The 20,182-nt window shown below is 41.2% G+C and overlaps 1 protein-coding gene and 1 pseudogene across 4 annotated transcripts in view; one reads left to right on the top strand and one right to left on the bottom strand.

Annotated features, from left to right (window-relative positions):
* Positions 1-20,182, top strand: part of CUNH11orf74 (chromosome unknown C11orf74 homolog) — a 103,212-nt gene that overhangs the window by 56,838 nt on the left and 26,192 nt on the right. For 3 of the 4 annotated variants that reach the window (XM_027837822.1, XM_027837823.1, XM_027837824.1), the window contains 3 exons: positions 12,570-12,718; positions 15,927-15,998; positions 19,192-19,258. In XM_027837822.1, coding sequence (XP_027693623.1) covers positions 12,570-12,718; positions 15,927-15,998; positions 19,192-19,258 — 288 coding nt within the window. The remainder of the gene's footprint in view (positions 1-12,569; positions 12,719-15,926; positions 15,999-19,191; positions 19,259-20,182) is intronic. The other variant, XM_027837825.1, reaches the window with a different exon arrangement.
* On the bottom strand, positions 14,012-14,656 carry LOC114024709 (annotated as a pseudogene).

Here is a 20,182-nt window from a genome sequence, read left to right as displayed (position 1 = left end):
TTTTAGAACTAAGACAGTTTTTATCCAGAGAAGTGAAATTTGCCCAAAGTCACAGAGGTATTAGAAGGAAGAGTTGGGATTTGGTCTCAGGTTCTCTGATTCAGATCCAGTGTTATTTCCACTACATTATGCTGCTTTTTTCTCCTAAAATTTTCTGCTTCAAGCCTTCTAGAGAACTGTGCCCATGACTTTATGGTCCTCTGGGCAGGATTCATGGCTTCTATTTTTCCTGTACCCAATCCTCTTTTTCCTTCCTTCCTTCCCTATTTCTTATGCAGAGCCTAGCAAGATACTAGGTGCATAGCTGGGTTGGTAACATCCTACTGACTCAGTATTATTTCGTTTTCTTTGGTCTGGAAAGCTATGAGTCCAAGGATGTTTAGTTTTTATCATTGTGGACTACTAAAAGGAAAGAGCCAGTCACCTATGTCACTGAAATCCCTCTTTGATTTTGTCTAACAAACCCTTGTTCCTGGTCCCATTTCTTCCATTAATTCCCGAGATTTGGTGTGATTTGCTGTCCTTAACTTACAAAATGAGGTTATACTGAATGATCTCTAAGGTGTCTTCCAGCTCTATGAATCTGTGAATGTGATGGCTTTGTAGGGAATCAGCATTTCCTGTTCCTCAGTGTTAGAGTACTACTAATAGGATTGAAATAACTTATGTGATCCTTTACAGTCTTCTCTGTACAGATTAGCTCATCTGTTGCTTCACAACCACCCTATGAGGTAAGTTGTACAAGGGTGATTATTTTTCTTTTATAGGTGAGGACCACTACTCTGTGCCTGCCTCCCAGAGTATAGCCAAAGCTGATATTTCTGTCCTCCAAATGGGGCTGGGGGTCAAAGGGGAACTGAGATTCATTCTTTCTCTTTTTATTGTTAGTGCCCAGCACAGGACTTAGCACATAGTAGGCATTTAATAAATGCTTATTGATTGATTCTGAAGAATTGAAAGTGAGTGTCATCCAGAGGGCAAGAATGTAAGTTCCTTGATGGTAGGCACTATTTAATTTTTGCGTTTGTACCCCTAACACCTGGCATAGTGCCTGGCACATAGTAGGTGCTTAATAAATGCTTGTTGATTGATTGATTGCAACGTACTGGGAGAAATACCACAATGAATATGGTACAATCCTTGTTCTCAAGGAGATTACAGATTCCCTAGTAGAAGGATTAGATATATTCAGATAAATTTAATACAATTTAACATTTCATGAGTGTCCAAGACAGGTGTTCTTAACCTTTTGGTTATGGACCCTTCTCAGAATAGTGCTTTTAAATGCACAAAATAAAATATATAGAATTACAAAAGAAACCAATTAGATTGAGATACAGTTATCAAAATATGTATTAAAAAAACCAGGTTCACAAAGCCCAGGTTAAGAACCTCTGACCTCAGAGGACTGTCCAGTTTGAATTTGCCTGCATTTTTGGAATCTCTCACAGCCCAGTAGTGGTTGCTATTACCTTGTGTTACATCAGTTAGAATCCTAGTGTGGCCAGAGAGGATGGGATTCCTCCACAGAGCATTTCAAATCAGAAGTAAAAGGAAAGAAGTGGTAGAGGTGGCAGAGGAGAGATAAAGTAAGCCTTTTGTGTAGAGAAAAGGAGAAATGCCGAGGAGGATGTAGTTTTCTTAATTACCAGCCTTAGAAATGTGGCAGCCGACCTCTTTGTGGCATGAGTCACAGAACTCACTCAGCACTCCCCCAGATTTACTTCCAGCTAGCCTTCCCAGGCTCACCCCTTCCCATCGTCTTTTGCTGTTAAGTGACTTCCAGTAGCCATTTCAAAGTTCATCCCCTTCTTAACTTGCTGCTCTCATACCCCTCATTTAGGGACTCTGTCGCACCTTCTCCAGGCCACGTTGTGTCTGCAGTGCCTTGGCAGGTGGAGAGCTGCTGTGAATAATGAGTCAATTATCCCCTAGCCCTGGGGAAAGCACAATTATTCCTGGCTGCCCAGACTGAGGTAATCCTCTCCTCCCCATGCCCTTTCAAATGAAGACCATAAAACAGTTGGAATTCAGAGCACCGAAAAGGGAATTTAGAAGAGACATTTCTCTGCTGGATTTGGTTTCTTTGGGCCTGTTCTGATTTATGATTGATTGGTTTTTAAATTGCTTATTTATTTCCAGCAACCACCACCTTGGGGGAGATTAGTTACCAAGGAGCCTGTGATCAGGGAGTAATGAAGCTGTGTGGGACAGAGACCACTACTCAAATTCAAGACAAAGACTTAGTTATCTTGAAAGGAGTTTATTGCTTTCTCATGAGAAAGGGTACTGCCCCTGGTCGCCCTAATGGTGCGGGCCAGGGAGGACATGTATCAGTACAAGTTGGTTATAGAAAGCAAGGCTTATTTATAACCCAACATGAGTTCCTCCTCCCAAAACCCCTTTCCCCTTGTCCCATTGGCTGGGCTTCAGGGGGCACAATCTGTTCATGGAAATCTTCCCCAGCAACAGAGTACACAAGTTTGCCTGGAGACAAGAAAAGGCGGAAAGTCTTGCAAGGGTAGGTTGGGTTAGGGCTATTCTATTCTTTCTTCTGCGTGCTTAAAAAACAGGGTCTGAAGGGGTTTTGACAAGGTCGGAAGGGAGTGTTTCAACAATACAATTAGAAGGCCATCTACAGCAGGTGCCTCCAATTTCTCTCCTCCCACTCTTCTTACCATCTGGCTTCTGACCTTCTCTCTCCAAATGACCAGTGATCTCCTAATTGCTGCCTTTTGTGAGAACTATTAACAAGAATTATTAACTCTTTGAGGAGGCTTCATGTCTGAGAGATCATCATCTCTCATAAAGGGAATTTGCCTCAGTGGACAAAGCCAGAGCAGACATGACTGTCCTGTAGGACGTCGCCCCAGGTCAAGAATGTGAGAGTACCAGCAACCCCTGACTCTCCTAGTGCCTAACCCTATTCTCTTTGCTGCAAGATTTTTGCAACTCCATAGGATTGCACAGAATTTTTATCTTGTGATTTTTTTTACCCTTCTAGCAATAAATCCAGTGTCTCTTCACTGAGATGTTTTTGAAATATGTGATCGTGACAACTGCTGAGCAATTGTGCCAAAGATTCTGATAGGGTCTGGTCATGTGACCTAAATGATGGTTGTCTAGTTCTGTGAAAACTGAGCTTTGAATCCTGGTGGCCCACCCATCCATATTGAAAGTTGTCTGCTTTGTATTTTGATCTATTAAGGTTAAAAGGCTTTTCTACCAAAATCAAGGAAATTTGCTCCACTTCTCTCAATAATATCCCTGCTTTCTGGAAAAAACATAATCAGGCTATGGTTAGTATCTAATTTTTCAAGAAATCAGTAGCTTGAACCTTTTCAAGGAATGTAACCTTTTTCTTAGATCTGAAATTAGATACTGGTTGCAGTGGTGGTCTTATAAGGGCGATCTCTTGGAAGCTAGCCTGTTTGGTATCAAAAGGAAATTGAAATTCCATTGCTGCAGAATAATGAAACCTTTTAAAACCTTTAGAAAAACTTTTGTTTCATCTGTATTGAAGTTTTGACTCAGAAATGCCCAAAGAAAAGCTCTTTCAGGTCTCAATAACCTCTTTGTTCTCTGAAATATTGCTGTTAGATTTATAAAGTGTATTATGTCTGACACTTATTTCAAAGCAAGAAACATTAGGGATGAGATGAAAGGGTGGGAAAGGACTCTGATGAAAAATAGAAACAGAAGGAGGATGAGAGGAACACTAATGTAGCAAATTTAGATTGCTGCATGCATATAGCTGTGGAAAATGTCTGGCTACCTAATCATAGCATTGGGCCACCCCAAATTCTAGGCTATGCCCGGATCTGCCATTTTCAACATTACCACACTGAAAAAGAAAAAAAAAGTTTTCTCTTTTATTTTTGCTCTGCCAGAGGTTAATTTTTTGCTAAAAATGTAAACAGAAGTAAAGAAAAGCTTTTGCAAGAACTCCTCTGAATTTGAAAGGTGTAGAGTGCTACCTTCTAAAATTTTCCCTTTATAGATCTGTCCAAAGCTTAGAAAAGGTCCATAATTAATTGTAGGAAAAGAGAGAGAGAGAGAGAGAGAGAGAGAGAGAGAGATCAATTTCCTTTCTGTGGTATTGCTTTTTATGTGCTTATAAAAGGGAATAATAGATGAGTGGCTAAGAAATTTTAGGGAAAATTTTAGAGAGGCAGGATAGAGTAGATGAGTAGAGTAGTAGAGTAGAGCTGGCCTCAGAGCTAGGAATACCTGGGTTCAAGCCCTACCTCAGATATATCCTGGCTGTGTCACCCTGGTTAAGTTACAACTTCTCAGTGCTAAGGTAGGCAGCTGCCACTTACCAATAGTCTTAGGCAGCTCTTTAAGACTCTTAAATTGCAGAAAAGATATAAATTGCATTGAAAGTGGAAATTCCTCACCTGAAGTTCCCTGATGAATACAACCTAGGTCCCATTCCCTGTCCCTAGCTAGAATTTCTAAAACCGTTGCTAATAAAACATTGCAGAGTCAAAGACCTTAGAGATAATTACATAGCTTACATTTTAGTGGGTGGATACAACATGTACATGGTTAATTCTTGGATATAGAGGCCACCATCATCTCTGGGGGCATTAGGCCAAGCTTGTGTGGAGAGTAGCACAAGCTGAGTGTTGAAGGAAGATAGCAATTCTGAGAGCAGGAGATGAGCGAGGCATGGACAAAGATTCAGGCAAATCCACGAAGGTAGAAGACCAAGCCTTGGGTTTGGGGAACAGCCAACACTCTGGTTTGTCTGGAATGGAGAATCTGAAGAAGGGTGTGATGAAGCAAGGCCGCAAAGAAAGTCTGGAAGGCCATGAATATTTGGCCGAGAAGGGTTTTTTGTTTTTTTAATCTTAGAGTCAGTCGGGAGCTCTTGGAGCTTTTTAGGCAGGAAGACCGAATGGTCAGACCTGTGCCTTAGTAGGAGGTTAATTTTGATAGCTGTGTGGAGGATTGAGTGAAGGAGGTAGGGAAATGATCAAGGGAAACTCATTAGGAAACTTACACTGATCCAGTCAGGAGATAATGAAGGCTGATGGGAGAGTCTGTATATGTGGAATTGACAGCCCTGAGGGAAGAGGGAGAGCAAAGAGGCGAGGATGGCTTTGAACTTATAGACTTCAGCAGAAACAGGAGAGTTTGGAGGGAAGCTGGGGTTGGATTAGTTTACTTTTAGACACTGGAACATGTGGTCATGGATTTAGAGCTGGATGAGGCCCCTGAAGTCATCTACTCCAGCACCCTTGAGGCAGATAGAATAATAGAGAGAAAGCTGGCCTTGGAATCAGGAAGATCAGAGTTTGAATGTTGCCTGACATTCAATAGTAGCAGGAGCCTGGCTAAGTCATTTAGACTTTTTGAGCCTCAGTTGCTCTAATGTAAAACAAGAGGGTTGGACCTGATCTACTGTCCCTTCATTTCACAGTTGAGGCAGCTAAGGCTTGGAGAAATCTGGTGCCTTGCCTCTAGTGGGCTTTGGCTCTAGATCCTTTGACTCCGGGTCAAGTGTCCTTCCTGTTCACCCCATGATGGATTTGAGATGCTGGAGGGACATCCGGGTAAAGGAGAGATGTTTAGTAGGCACTTAAAGTTGTAGTTTAGAAGAGGTGTTTTTTGTTGTTCAGTCATTTTTCAGATATGTCTGACTTTTTGTGACCCCATTTGGGGTTTCTTTGGCAAAGATGCTGGAGTGGTTTGCCATTTCCTTCTCCAGCTTATTTTAAAGATGAGGAAACCGAGACAAACAGGGTGAAGTGAATTGCCCAGGGTCACACAGCTGCTAAGTGTCTGAGACTGTATTTGAACTTAGGTCTTCCTGGCTTCAGGCCCATCTCTCTATCCACTGTGCCGCCTATCTGGACTGGGTATATAGAGATTGGAGATCCGTATACGGGGACATCCGTAACTCAGTTCATGGCAGCAGGTGGAATCACCAGGTGGGTTCACTGAAGAAGGCACCCAATACATTTATGTTGATTGGTTATGCTGGAAGTAAGGTATAAAGCTATAAATAATACAGGATGGCTTTTATGAAAAGACCCAATTGTAATACCAGATCCATTGTATTAAAATGGTACTGGTATAGATGTAACTCCTTCTGAACTCAGCACAAGCTGGTGGGAATGTGGCACAATATTTGTTGAGGGTCATTGAAAAGTTTGACTGGTAAGGACTGTGAGCCTCAGCAGTCATTAAGACTCATAAGGAGATGATTTCTCTTATAATTATAAGGAATCCATCATAGTAATATTGAAACACCCAGTAAATACATTGGAAGACCTGCCCTTTGCATTGCTAGGTATTATGGTACTTTTAGCAACAGATACCCAAGCTGATTTCAGCAGTAGTGAGTTTCCCCAAATTCCCTATTTGAGATTTTGTTTACAAGTGAATTTTTACCAATTAACAGTTTTTCATAATCTTTAGTACCTTTTTACCTTTACATCTTGAAATACCTTATAAATACCAACTCATTGTCTTCTGAACATGTCCTCAAGCAAGGGGGAACATAATTAAAGATGAGGGGAGCTGCTAGACCAGTGGCACTTCTAATCACAGTGTCTTTAGGAGTGGGGCAAAAGGAGGAATTTATTGCTCTGAACCTCTCAACAATGGTTTATTAAGTTGTGTTCTGCTTTTGATGTTAAAAATAAAAGTTATGTCCACTCACTGGATAGAGGTCCTGAAAGTGAAGAAATTGTAAACTTTAGATATTTTCTTCATAGGAGGGATGTAAAAAAAACCCCAAAATGAACTGAACTGAAAATATCATTGCCTACTTCCTTTCCCTCACCTTCCATATCGAATCAGTCCCCAAATTCTTTCATTTCTACCTCTGAGATGTCTTACTTACCTATTCCTCTCCACTCACGTGGCCCTTACACTAGTTCAGGATCTTGTTAAATAAAGCATTATAAGACCTTAGACATCAGTTAGTCCAACCTCCCTTTTTTGCAAAAGAAAGAAATCCGATCCAGAGACCTGCTCTTTTCAATGACTTGAGCCGATTGCCAGGTCAGAGTAAAAGGGAGAAACCAAACTAGGAAACACCCAGTACCGGGGTCCTGCCGCTCTATCTTCTCTTGGCGATTGCAATCGCCTCTTACTGATTCTTTTGCTTCTAGTCTGTCTTTTCTCCTTTTCCCCCTCCTTTTGTCTTTTTTTTTTTATTGTTAATTGCACAATCATTGACAGTCACAAACACATCAAGACTAGCATGTTGGTTTACACAGAATAAGTGTTTGATAATTGAATGATACAAGGTAGATTGTGAAAAAGACAAAAAGATAGACCCAAAGTACTTTAAGGAAATTTGAGCAGGTGGAGAGCACTTTTTTTTTTCCTGATAGAATCAGGGAACACCTACTGGAGAAAGTGCTGCATGACTTGAGCCTTGAAGGATTTCAGTAGGGGAGATGGAGAGAGAACATATTTATTCATTAATGTAGGGAGGTGAGAAAAAGAGAAGGATGACGATTTGGGAACAGCTACTGATCTAGTTTGGTTGTAGCACATGGAATAAATACATTTAGTATGTAAAATAAAACTAGAAGGGTAGCTTGGAGCCAGAATGCACAGGACCTAAATGCCAGAGAAAGTTTGTATTCTAGACTCTAGACTAGCATTCAGCAAACTCCGGCACAGTAGCCAAATTGGGCCGAATCCCACCCACTGCCTGTTTTGTTTTTATTCGGCCTAGTATGCTAAGAACAGTCATCTTCTTAGCTTGGAATGCTATACAAAAGCAGGCAAGGGGACTGGATTTAGCCCTTGGGCAGTAGTTTGTAGGCCTCCTGTTCTAGGCAAAGGATTTTATACTGGATAGGTAGGAAAACAGACAAAAAGCATCTAGCTATCTTTGATCATTCTTTACCTTTCCAAATAATCACCCATCATTGGTTCAATAATTTGCTCTTGGAGTTTGCTAGGAGTTGAAGTTAAACTGTTTTACATAGCTTGTGGAATATGCTATCTTCTCTTTTTTTTAAAATCAAGGCAACATTCTCCCATCTTCAGTCCTGTGGTGCCACTCTTTCCCCCTAAATCCTGGATAATCATTGACAGCAGCTTAGCAGTCACATTCTCCAGTTCCCTTAAGAGTGATGGTCTTCATCAGGGTCAGAGGACTGGAGTTCAATTATTTCAGCCAGGTAAATCTTTATTATGACTTTGCTTCTCTCTGATTTCGGTTCCCCTTTGACTCCTTTTATTCCATCTCTTGCAGTCAGGGGGCCAGTATGCTTGATGGAGAAAATAGAAATAAAAAAGAGATGAGTATTTCTGCTTAACAAAATCAAGGATCTTCGAGGTAGAAGTGACCCCAGAGGTTATCTAATCTGACCTATATCTGACCAAGAAAACTCTCTGTAGTGTCGTGAAGGTCTTCAGACAAAGGATTTGTTGTTTTTCAGTTGTTTTCAGTCATGTATAACTCTTTGTGATCCTTTTTGGGGATTTTCTTGGCAAAGATACCGGAGTGGTTTGCCATTTGCTTCTCCAGCTCATTTTTACAGATAAGGAAACCAAGGCAAACAGGGTTAAGTGATTTGCCCAGGGTCACACAGCTAGTAAGAGTCTGAGGCTGGATTTGAACTCAGGTCTTCCTAACTTTAACTCTGGCACTCTCTCCACTGTGCCTCTAATCTGTAGAATGGGGATGAACTATTTGCACTACATATCACAGGCTAATTGTGAAGAAAGTATCTTGTAAATCTTATATTGTTTGCCAAGTTTGAACTATTAGGATAATAGGAAGAAAGATTTAGAGCTAGAAGGAACTTAGAGATCATTTGGTCCAGCCACTTCATTTTACAAATGAGGATTGATAAATGAGCTTGATCCAAATCAGACAGGTGGCAAGTAGCAGAGCCCACATCTGGGCTCAGGTTCTCTATTTCCATTTCACCCGGTTGACTATCATCTCCCTTTTCCCATCTTATGAAGTCCTGATAAAACAGCTCTGGGACAGGTCTTTATTCTGTTATTATTCTTATCATTAATTATTTATGTTGTTAGTGATCTGGTGCTGGGTGAGTGTTGTATTCAGTTTGAGAAAAGCATGCCCTTTATTTCAGCAATTCTCAGCTTTATTTATACCAAAAAGTTCCTTGAAAAGTCTGATTTGGGAATGAATTGATTCAAGTAAAAGTCTGTAGTCACTTCATTAGGTAATTGCCTTATTTTTATAATTAATTAACTAATTTTTAGTTTTCAGCATTCACTTCCATAAGATTTTGAGTTTTAAATTTTCTTCCCTTCCTCTTCCCCCCTCCCCAAGATGATGTGGAATCTGATATAGGCTCTACTTATACATTCATATTAAACACATTTTCACATTAGTCATGATAGAAAGAAGAATTAGAACTAATGGGAGGAACCATGAGAAAGAAGAAACAAAACAAAACAACAAAAGAAAAGGAGAGCAAATAGTATACTTCCATCTGCATTCAGACTCCATAGTTCTTTCTCTAGATGTGGATAGCATTTTCCATTGTGAGTCTTTTGGAGTTGTCTTAGATCCTTGCATTGCTGAGAACAGTTAAGTCTTTCAAAGTCAGTCATCGCATAATGTGGCTGTTACTGTGTACAATGTTCTCCTGGTTCTGCTCATTTCAGTCAGCATCAGTTCATATAAATCTTTCCAGTTTTTCTTAAGTCCACCTGCTCATCATCTCTTATAGCACAGTAGTATTCCATTACATTCATATACCACAACTTGGTTAGCCATTCCCCAGTTGATGGACATCCCCTCAATTTCCAATTCTTTGCCGCCACAAAAAGAGCTGCTACAAGTACTTTTGTACATGTGGGTCTTTTTCCAGCTTTTATGATCTTTTTGGGATACAGACCTAGAAGTGGTATTTCTGGGTCAAAGGGTATGCACATTTTTATAGCCCTTTGGGCATAGTTCCAAATTGTTCTCCAGAATGGTTGGATCAGTTCACAATTCCACCAACAGTGCATTAGTGTTCCAATTTTCCCATATCTTCTTTAACATTTATCATTTTCATGTTTTGTCATGTGAGCCAATCTGATAGGTGTGATGTGGTACCTCAGAGTAGTTTTGATTTGCATTTTTCTAATCAATAGTGATCTAGAGCATTTTTTCCTATGACTATAGATAGTTTTAATTTTTTCCTCTGAAAACTGCCTGTTCATATCCTTTGACCATTTATCAATTGGAGAATGACTTGTATTCTTATAAATTTGACTCAGTTCTCTACATAGTTTAGAAATGAGGTCTTAATCAGAGACACTGGCTGTAAAAATTATTTCCCAATTTTCTGCTTCCCTTCTAATTTTGGTTGCATTAGCTTTGTTTGTGCAAAAATTTTTCAATTGAATTTAATCAAAATCATGCAAAATGTTTGCATTTCATAATGTTCTGTATTTCTTATTTTGTCATAAATTCTTCCCTTCTCCATAGATCTTACAGGTAAACGATTCCTTGCTCTCCTAGTTTGCTTATCAGCCTTTATAACTAAATCATGTACACCTTTTGACTTTAACTTGGTATAGGGTGTAAGATGTTGGTTTATGTCTAGTTTCTGCTATACTCTTTTCCAGTTTTCCCAGCAGTTTTTGTTAAATAGTGAGTTCTTATCCCAGAAACTGGAGTCTTTGGATTTATCAAATCGTAGATTGCTATAGTCATTGGCTATTGTGTCTTACATGCCTAACCTATTCCACTGATCCACCACTCTATTTCTTAGCCACTACCAAGTAGTTTTGATGATTGCTGCTTTATAATAAAATTTAAGATCTGGTACAGCTAGACTACCTTCCCTTGTGTTTCTTTTCATTAATTCCCTTGATGTTCTTGACCTTTTGTTCTTCCAGATGAATTAGTTATTGTTTTTTCTAGCTCTATAAAATAATTTTTGGTAGTTTGATATGGCATTGAATAAGTAATTTAATTTAGGTAGAATTGTCATTTTTATTATATTAGCTTGGCCTACTCATGTGCAACTGATATTTTTCTAATTATTTAGATCTGACTTTATTTGTGTGAAAAGTGTTTTGTAATTGTATTCATATAGTTCCTGGGTTTGTTTTGGCAGCTAAACTCCCAAATACTTTATAATGTCTACAGTAACTTTAAATGGAATTTCTCTTTCTATCACTTTCTGTTGGGCTTTGTTAGTAACATATAGAAATGCCAATGATTTATGTGGGTTTATTTTATATCTTGTAACTTTGCTAAAGTTGTTTATGATTTCAAGTAATTTTTCACTGAATTGTCTAGGATTCTCTAAGCATACCATCATGTCATCTGCAAAGAGTGATAGCTTTGTTTCTTCCTTGCCTATTCTAATTCCTTCAATTTCTTTTTCTTCTCTTATTGCTAAAGCTAACATTTCTAGCACAATATTGACTAACAGTGGTGATAATGGACATCCTTGTTTTACCCCTAATCTTATTGGAAATACTTCTAGCTTATCCCCATTACATAAAATGCTTGCTGATGGTTTTAGATAGGTGCTACCTGTCATTTTAAGGAAGACTCCATTTATTCCTGTGCTCTCTAGTGTTTTTAATAGGAATGGGTGTTGTATTTTGTCAAATTCTTTTTCTGCATATATTGAGATAATCAGATGATTTCTGTTAGTTTTGTTGTTGATATGGTCGGTTATGCTGATAGTTTTCCTAATAGGTAATTGAATTCTTTAAGTCACAGTTCCTATTCTAGCTGTGTTGCCAGAATAAACGTTTGTGTTATACTCTCTTTGGCAACACACATGCTAAAAGTAGAATGATATAGAGATAATTAGCATGATCCCTCTACAGGGGATCATGTAAATTCATTTAGTGTTCATATTTAAAAAAAAAAAGGTTCATGTTGCCAACCATGGCCAAAGTGATCAAATGGTGTTCCTTTATGTTTCTCTTAGAAGATTTGGCAGCAGTAATGTTTGGTAAGAGTTGAGAGTCACTTCCAGATCCCTAGAGAATTGTCGATATAGAGAACTGTCAATGGCCTACAAACCACTGTTTGGCCACCTCTGGATTGTGCCATTAATTTCCAGCAGCCACTGATATTGATTTCTACTTCTAGAGTAGATTTGTGTTTTAGTTCTTCAATGGTTCTGTGATCTCATAGTTGGAGATCCTCTTTCAGTCAGTACAGATGTTTCATTGATATCTGGAGAAGAGAGATCCAGGTTAGGTACCCATTTGTTACTATAGAAGCCTGTAAGCACAGGCGTACTGGTAAGTCTGTTGAGTCATTTTGCTTGGAAGGCATCCTGAAAATATGCTAAACAACTTTCTTTCCCTGGCATATATGCAATGAAGTCTTGCTTACAGGAAGGGATTGTGCTTTCTGCTTTCTTATCCCAGGAGGGAAGTTTAGTTATGTTGTTTCCTTGTGACAAGAGCAAACAATCTCTTCACATACTTTTATTTCCTTACCTATTCAGTAGAATTAATAAGATGTATTCATGCCCTAAGTGGTATGCTTATCAAGTAGGTATAAATGTTTGGAAGAAAGGTGCTTCATAACAAAAGGATCCCTTGGACATGGGGCCTCGAGGAGGTTTCTAATATAAAAACATTTATCCTTCCAGATCGTCAAGTGATCAAGAACAGAACACCTGGAGCTGTTTCTTCAGGAAACAGCTTTGCCACAGGTGTGTATCCTGGAACTCAGAGCGTCAGGAATGAGCGCCTTTCTCCTTCTCTCCATCCCACAGCACATCCTCCAGAGGAAGAGCAGGTAATACCAGGGGCACCTCCATGTATCTGTGGACTCAGTCAGGACCCTTGAGCTGGAGGGCCCGGGGTTGTCTTTGAGCCTCAGTTTTCTCATCTATTAAACAGAAATAGTAAGACTTGTCCTTGGTAACAGGTAAGTGTGATGAGAAACCCTGTTTCAGGTATGTAGTGTGGGAGCCAGCCAGTCATGGCATCTGCCACCCTCCCAGTGGTCAAGGGAGGATCAGTGAGATCACATGTTGGCAAGTGGTAGCCCAAATGTGAGCTTTGGTTGGGGTCCAGCAGCACCCCCAGCAGGTGCTGTCATGGATGACAAGTTTCAGGAGGGGCCTGCTCAGCCCTGTTTTGGGTCAAGCCTCTTCCTTACAACAGCCTTGGAAGGAAGGTTCTGTAAGTGTGACAGTCGATCATACTGAGGAGGAAACTGAGGGGTGGAAGAGGGGAAATTCCTTGTATCTGGTCCCATGGCCAGTAAGTGTCAGAACTGGGATTTGAATTCAGATCTGATTCTTAACTTGTGTGTTCTTTCTGTTACATCATGTACCTCACACGCCACACTCCAGCTCCCATCACTAGGACTTTGCACTGGCTGACCTCTGTGGCTGGAATGCCCTCCCTCCTCACCTTTGCCTCTGGGAGTGCCCAGTTCCCTTCAAAAGCTCAGCTCCATCCCGCCTTCTCCATGAAACCTTTCCTGGTTCTTCCTCTGGCTGCAAGTACTTTCCTTCTACCTTTACCTGGTCTTTCTTTTGTGTATATTATGTATGTGTTGTCTTACAAGTGGGATCTATCTCCCCAGGAGAATGTGAACTCTTTGAGCATTTGGACTGTTTCATCTGTGCCTTTGAATTCTTGATACCTTGTTTGGTCGCTGGCTCATACCAGGGGCTTAATAAAGGGCTGTCTGATGGACCAATTGGGATTGCAAAATGTTCTACTCTCACGTGGTTGTCTTCTAAAGCTAGAGTCTTAACCTTGAGTCCGTGAGCTTGTTTCTTAAAAAAAAGTATTAATTTTATTTCCATATAATTGGTTTTCTTTGTAATCCCATGTAATGTATTTTATGCATTTTATTTTATTTTTCTTTTACTGTTTGCCAGTTCTTTATTTCTTTCATGGCATCAGTACTTTTCCTGCATTTGCTTGCTAGAAGTATGATTTCACACGTAAGCTGGCTTTCAGATATATCTAAGAATATAAGTGGCATCCCTGAAACCAGGCATTTAAAAGTTAACATTGGGCAGGAAATGAAAGGAGCCAGCTACAGTCCCTTTAATTTAAGGCGCTGCCCCTATCAAAGCCAGCCCTTGGGTCTTGGTTTCAGAGGAGGAGTAGAATCATCAGTGTCATTAAGCACACAGAACATGTAACTCCCCATGAAGATGAGAAACCGTTTGGTCACTTGGGCAGCATAGGATGTAAACCGCAAGAAGTGCCTTAGCACAGCTTTGCAGATGTGCATTTGATGTCATAGGACACAGAGTATAGCTCATACTTGGTGGCTTTCACATTTAAGCATCCAAGGAAGTCTTTGCGATTCATCTTTTACAAGTCCAAAGTGACTCTTGCTATTCCAGACTTCTTTTTGCTCCTGAGTAACATATTTAGGACCCAGTGTCCACTTCTGTCCTTTTTCCAAGATGAAATGTGTATTATCTTCTGGGGTCTGAAAGAATTCTTCGGTATGCATAGCTGTGCCATCTTCTTCCAACACTAAGGTAACCAGCCCAGTAGTAATTGCTAGGGCATCCAGGGTCTTACCAATGAGTTCCTTCCGTGTGTTGGTTGTCACCCTACGCTGGCTGCTTCAGTTGTGATTGGAGACCCGGAAAGGCTGAGATGAATGCATGAGGGGAGTTAATAGGATTCCTTTGGTTTGTGATCCCACGAAAGTCAAGAGCCTTGTTAGGGTTCTGACCTACTCCTTGGCGGTGTCCATAGCATGGTGACCTTTGTTGTGGAGTTCCAGGGCAGAGTGGGTGGGTGGCACAACTGACCCAAGCCACCTCTATTTTATGCATTTTAAAGCATTATTCTGAGAAAAGGTGCCTAGGTCTCACCAGCCAGGGGGCCAGGACAGAAACAAAGAGGTTCTTATTCTGCTCTAAGGTGTCAATTTCCAGTGGTTATGGACGCCCCCTAGACTTCCTCCAAAATCTACGAGGGCTCTCCCATGCAGGATTTTCTCTTGAACCCATTAATTAATTTGTACTTGTACTTCTACTTAGAGTAAAGAGTTCCACTGTAATAGTAACCTAGAGTAGAAAATGAAACTCACTTTTTTGTGGTCTTAAAACCACCTGCTTCAAAGGACAACCTTAAGTTTTACCATATCCATATTTGGCAACCAAATCCATAATCGTCATGCTTTTGTAAATTTGCCAAGAAGGTTTCTTTCTTTAAGTGTGTTAGTTTGCATTTTCTTTCCCTGTTTTGGAACCTGGTGGCCAGGTTGTGTATAGTGGTCTAGCTGTGACCAGAGAGCAGTTTTGTAAAGGATTAGAAAAGAAGGCTATATGAAAAAAAAATCTGTTTTCTAAGTTACAGCAATGACCTTTATTTATTTATTTAGTACCAGAACCTAGGCCAGTGAGAGCTCATGGGATTTAAGATCATAGGCCTTTTTTTCTTTTGTAGATGCAGAGTTTTTTCTTTCTTTTTTTTTTAAATAAAGCAGTATTTATTATCCTACCTCCTTCCTCCCCCCCCCCCCAACCCAGTACAGGAGGTAGGGAGGGGAAGAAGAAGGAGCAGGGGCAGATTTCTAATGGCCATGCATGGCCTTGGCTCCTAGGCATTCTCGAGCCCTTGGATTACTGCCTTAGGCCCTTGGGTGGCTTTTAGGGAGAAGAACTTTGGGTTGACCCTGGAGAGCCCCAAGTAGCCATGTTCTCTGAGGAGCTGAAAAGTCTGCGCCAACATTCTCTCTTTTGTTCCTTCAGTATTCCTTGTGTTATTCCCATTGTACACAGGAGAAACGGAGTTTAAGTAGCTGAGGCCTGCTTCTGCTGTGGATAGGTTAGGGGAGGTAGAAATAGCAGCCAGGCCTCAGGAAGCCCCTTCCTGTGGATTCTGCTGCTCTTTAGTGGAGTGGGTTCAGCAGGCACCTCTAATAAACAGGGAAGAGAAGGGAAGGCTAGTGCTCTCCAGGCCATGCTTGGGCTTTGTGCTGTTTCCTTTCCCGTCTTTTATTCTTACTGTATTTACAGATCGTGATCGACGAAGGCCAGAAAGTTGGCATTTCCACTCAAGGTGACCTAAATCGGGCAGGAAAGGTGAAGGTGAGGCATGATTTTTGTTTTTTCAGCCATCATATAACAGATTTCCCTTGTCTAATCTCAGGCACACTGAGGGGCATAAGTAGTTTTCATCTTTTTTTTATTGTTTTAATGATCTTCATTTTGTATTTGGGCAGCTAGGTGGCCCAGTGGATAGAGTACTAGGCCTACAGTTAGGAAGACCTGAGTTTAAATCCAGCCTCAGACACTTACTAGCAGTGTGACCCCAGGCAAGTCGCCTAACCCTGTTTGCCTCCATTCCTTATCTGTAAAATGAGTGGGAGAAAGAAATGGCAAACCACTTCAGTACCTTTGCCAAGAAAACCCCACACAGGGTCACGAAGAGTCAGATGTGACTGAAGCCACTGGACAACAACATTCTGTTTTTGGGTTGGGTTGAGTTGAGGGCCTTCTCTTCTAGATGCTTGGCAGATAGAAGGGTTATTTGTTACAGAGAAAAGTGAGTTTTGTTCCCCATAGAATATACTGAGTGAGAAATGCAGAAGCCCAACAAACTCCTAAACTATTCCCCACAGCATTTACATTGAGAATAAATGGTTAAGGGGGCCGCCTTTTGAATGCCAACAAATGGCTGCAGTTAAGCATGGGAAGAAAAAATAGGGGACTCCAGTTATTTTCAGGATTTTGAAGTAACCTCTTCTTGTTGCCTGGGAAATGGTGGACTGATGAGAAAGAAACTGTGCTCTATATCTTTTAAAAGATACTGATACTATTTGTGAGGTCCAAACTGCCCTTTGAAAGCACTTTGTCATGCATAAGCAGTTACTCAAGGAGGTATTGGGGTGGGTTTTAGCCTTTACTCCTATAGGTCTTATGCTTGCTGTTGGTGAAATCATTGGATCATTTACACCCTCTGATGTTCCCCTGAAATGAATTAAGTGGGCTCTGAAGTGTTCCCATTTGGTCTGTGTACTGGGAGAGGTAATATTTCACCTGGGATATTTATTTTTCAGCGATGTGCTGCCATTATGCCTATAAAGATCATGTGCTCTCCCTTTTTCTTTAAAGACATTTTCAATTGTATTTGTGGGAGAGGACAATGTTTTGTTTTGTTTTGTCTTTTTTAGCTCCTCATCTTTCATGTTAAGTTCCTGAAGTAGGATGTTTTGTTTTGCAGATTTCTTGCCTCAGAGGCTTACTTAGCTACTGACTCTTGGCAAATCACTTTCTCTTTCTCAGCCTCAGTTTCCTCATCTGTAAAATGGGGATAATAATAGCACCTACCTCCCAGGGTTATTGTGAGAACCAAATGAGATACCATTTGAAAAGTGTTTTGTACACCCTAAAGTGCTATGTAAATGTTAGCCGTTATTATCTTTTTCTCCCCTGCCTTCTGTTTCCTTCTCAGAGTACTCAAGGACAGCACTGTGGAGGCTCAGGGACCTTTGGCAGGTCTATCAGACTTACCAGCACAGATAACTGGTGCTCTCTGGGGCTCCTACCCCCACCAGTGGCCAGAGTTCCAGTTCTTCATCCCACTCCTCCCTGCACAGCGGGTTCTAATTGTTAGACCAGTTACCATAGACCTAAACAGAACCCAAATACAAGAATAGGGGCTCCTATTTAGAAGGTGCTTTGAAGTTGCCTACATTATAGATCCTCACGCCATCTTGGGGGATCTCAGAGAGGGTTAGTGTGGCTCCTGACTGCCAGGGCCCCTCATCTAGGTAAATGTCTGAGGATGGGATTCCTGATTCCAGGCCCAGCACTGCGTCTCCTGTTCCACGCTGCCTTTGCCAAATTACAAATGACCCCAGAGGATCCTGGCTGTGGAGCTGAAAGGTACCTCCAAGGGCATCTCCTTCTCCCCAAGCCCATCCTCATGGCAGCAGCCCCCCAGCTGGGGCAGGTTCAGGTGGCCTGTTCCTGCAAAGGAACCAAGGTTTTTTCTTCAGTGCAGATACCCTGAAGGTTTTATTTGCCAAGTCAGTAAGTCAGCAAACATTTATTAAGCACTTACCACATGCTATGTATTGTGCTAAAGCAAAGAGAAGCAGGAAGAAAGGCAGTCCTGGGTTCAAGGGGCTTACCTTGTAATGGGGGAAGAGAACACATCAGAGTAAGCTGATAGGGACGAGGAGGGAAGAGAGGAGCAGTGGAGGAAGCCTGATGGAGTCAGGAGGGTGGCCTGCAGAGGAATGAAGATTGTGCTTTCTTGGGCATCATCCTGAAAACAGAGGTTCTGGGAGGAGGGAGACAATGAGGAGAGGCTGCAGGGGTGCAGGATGCTGCTAGAGGGGGAAGGCCAGGGGTGCAGTGAGCTTCCAGGATGAAGAGGCTTCTGGGCCACACTCAAGAAAGTCCGAGAGTTGAGAGGGCAGCCTGGAAAGAGGTTCTGAGCCCCTGCACCACCTGGGCTGTCTTACAGCTCCAGAGTGCTACTGTGCATCTCTAGGAAAGGCAGACTGAACAGGAAGACTTCTAGCATTGCTCCGCAGCCAGGATCCTCTGGGGTCATTTGTAATTTGGCAAAGGCAGCGTGGAACAGGAGACGCAGTGCTGGGCCTGGAATCAGGAATCCCATCCTCAGACATTTACCTAGATGAGGGGCCCTGGCAAGTCAGGAGCCACACTAACCCTCTCTGAGATCCCCCAAGATGGTGTGAGGATCTATAATGTAGGCAACTTCAAAGCACCCTCTAAATGGGATCCCCTGTTCTTGTATTTGGGTTCTGTCTAGGTCTATGGTAACTGGTCTAACCAAAATCTGAGGAGAAAATGGATTCTGCTGCTTGTTTGGGAAACTTAGTTCAGCTGGATTTCTTTATTCTTGCCTAGAGTAAGCACTTAATAAAATGGGGTTCTCTCTCTCTCTCTCTCTCTCTCTCTCTCTCTGTCCCTCCCTCCCTCTCTCTCTTTCTCTCTCCCTCTCTCCCCCTCTCTCCCTCCCTCATTCCCTCCTTCTCTCTCTCCTCTGTGTTTCTCTCTCCCTGTCTGTTTCTCTCTCTCTCTCTCTCTCTCTCTCTCTCTCTCTCTCTCTCTCTCTCTTTCTCTCTCTCTGTCTCTGTCTCACTCTCCCTCCCTCCTTTCTTCCTTCTCTCTCTCCTCTCTGGTCCAATATATATATATACACACACACACACACACACACATATATATATATATATATATATATACATATAAATAGGTTTGACTTTTATATATATATAAATAGGTTTGACTTTTTTCCCCCCAGGTAGACAATTTTCTAGATTTGGAAGATTTTGACATGGATGAAGAAACTGACCACAAGTTGGGCCCAGGTATGCTTTCTCTCTTGCCCTCATTGTTGGATTTTTCTCAAAAACTAACGGACCTTGAGGTGGCCTCTTGTTTCTAACCAAACATCTCTCTGCTTTCCATGGAGATAATAAACTTTGAACTAATAAAACTACTTGAGTAATCAGAGTTCTAGTTCAGGGTGCAGGATGGACGTCCTTCCTGTTATCAGGGATTTGCTGGGCCTTAAGATGTATCCTCAACATCCACGTTTCCCTGAAGATCTTAATGCCTTTTGAGAAAAGTTACCTACTATGACAATCTCAAAATATTAACACTTTGAAAAATCTCCTGTTTTCTAAACACTTGATTAAATGTGCAAATTTTTCACAATTTCTGGTCAGCCTCTGGACCAGGTCAGCTCAGAAATCAGAAGCAGCATTACCTCTGAGACCTTGGGCCTCAGTTTACTCATTTATAAAATGGGGATTATATGCTTAGAATACCTAATTCAGAGTGGATATGAGGTAAAGATCAAATGACGTACTATGTATTGTAATAATATGCATTGTAACCATGAGCACTAGATAAATATGTGTTATTATCACTGCTATCAGATACAAATTTAACTTTTTGGAGGGCATGATAATGTAGATAAACGTGTGAGATAGACGTTCCGGTTCTTATTTCCTGCCAGTAATGAGAGTATCATTGTTGACTGGTGTTGACAAGAGTTTTATGTGTATTAAATATGACATTGTTATTTGATTTAGGTTATATCACATATGCACAAAGTAGCTAGGGGGCACCACAGCTCACAGAGCGCTGGGTCAGGTGTCCAGAAGATCTGGATTTGAATTTGGTCTTAGACATGTCCTAGCAGTGTGACCATGGGGCTAGTCCCTTTAACCTCTGTCTGCCTCAGTTTTCCTCTGTCGTAAAATGGGGATGTTAATAGCTACTTCCTA

The sequence above is a fragment of the Vombatus ursinus genome, unplaced genomic scaffold (genome assembly GCF_900497805.2).
Source record: "Vombatus ursinus unplaced genomic scaffold, bare-nosed wombat genome assembly UNPS02014822.1, whole genome shotgun sequence".
Classification (NCBI taxonomy): Eukaryota; Metazoa; Chordata; class Mammalia; order Diprotodontia; family Vombatidae; genus Vombatus; species Vombatus ursinus.
The sequence above is the reverse complement of the archived record's forward strand: the minus strand, read 5'-3'. Positions and strand labels throughout refer to the sequence as shown.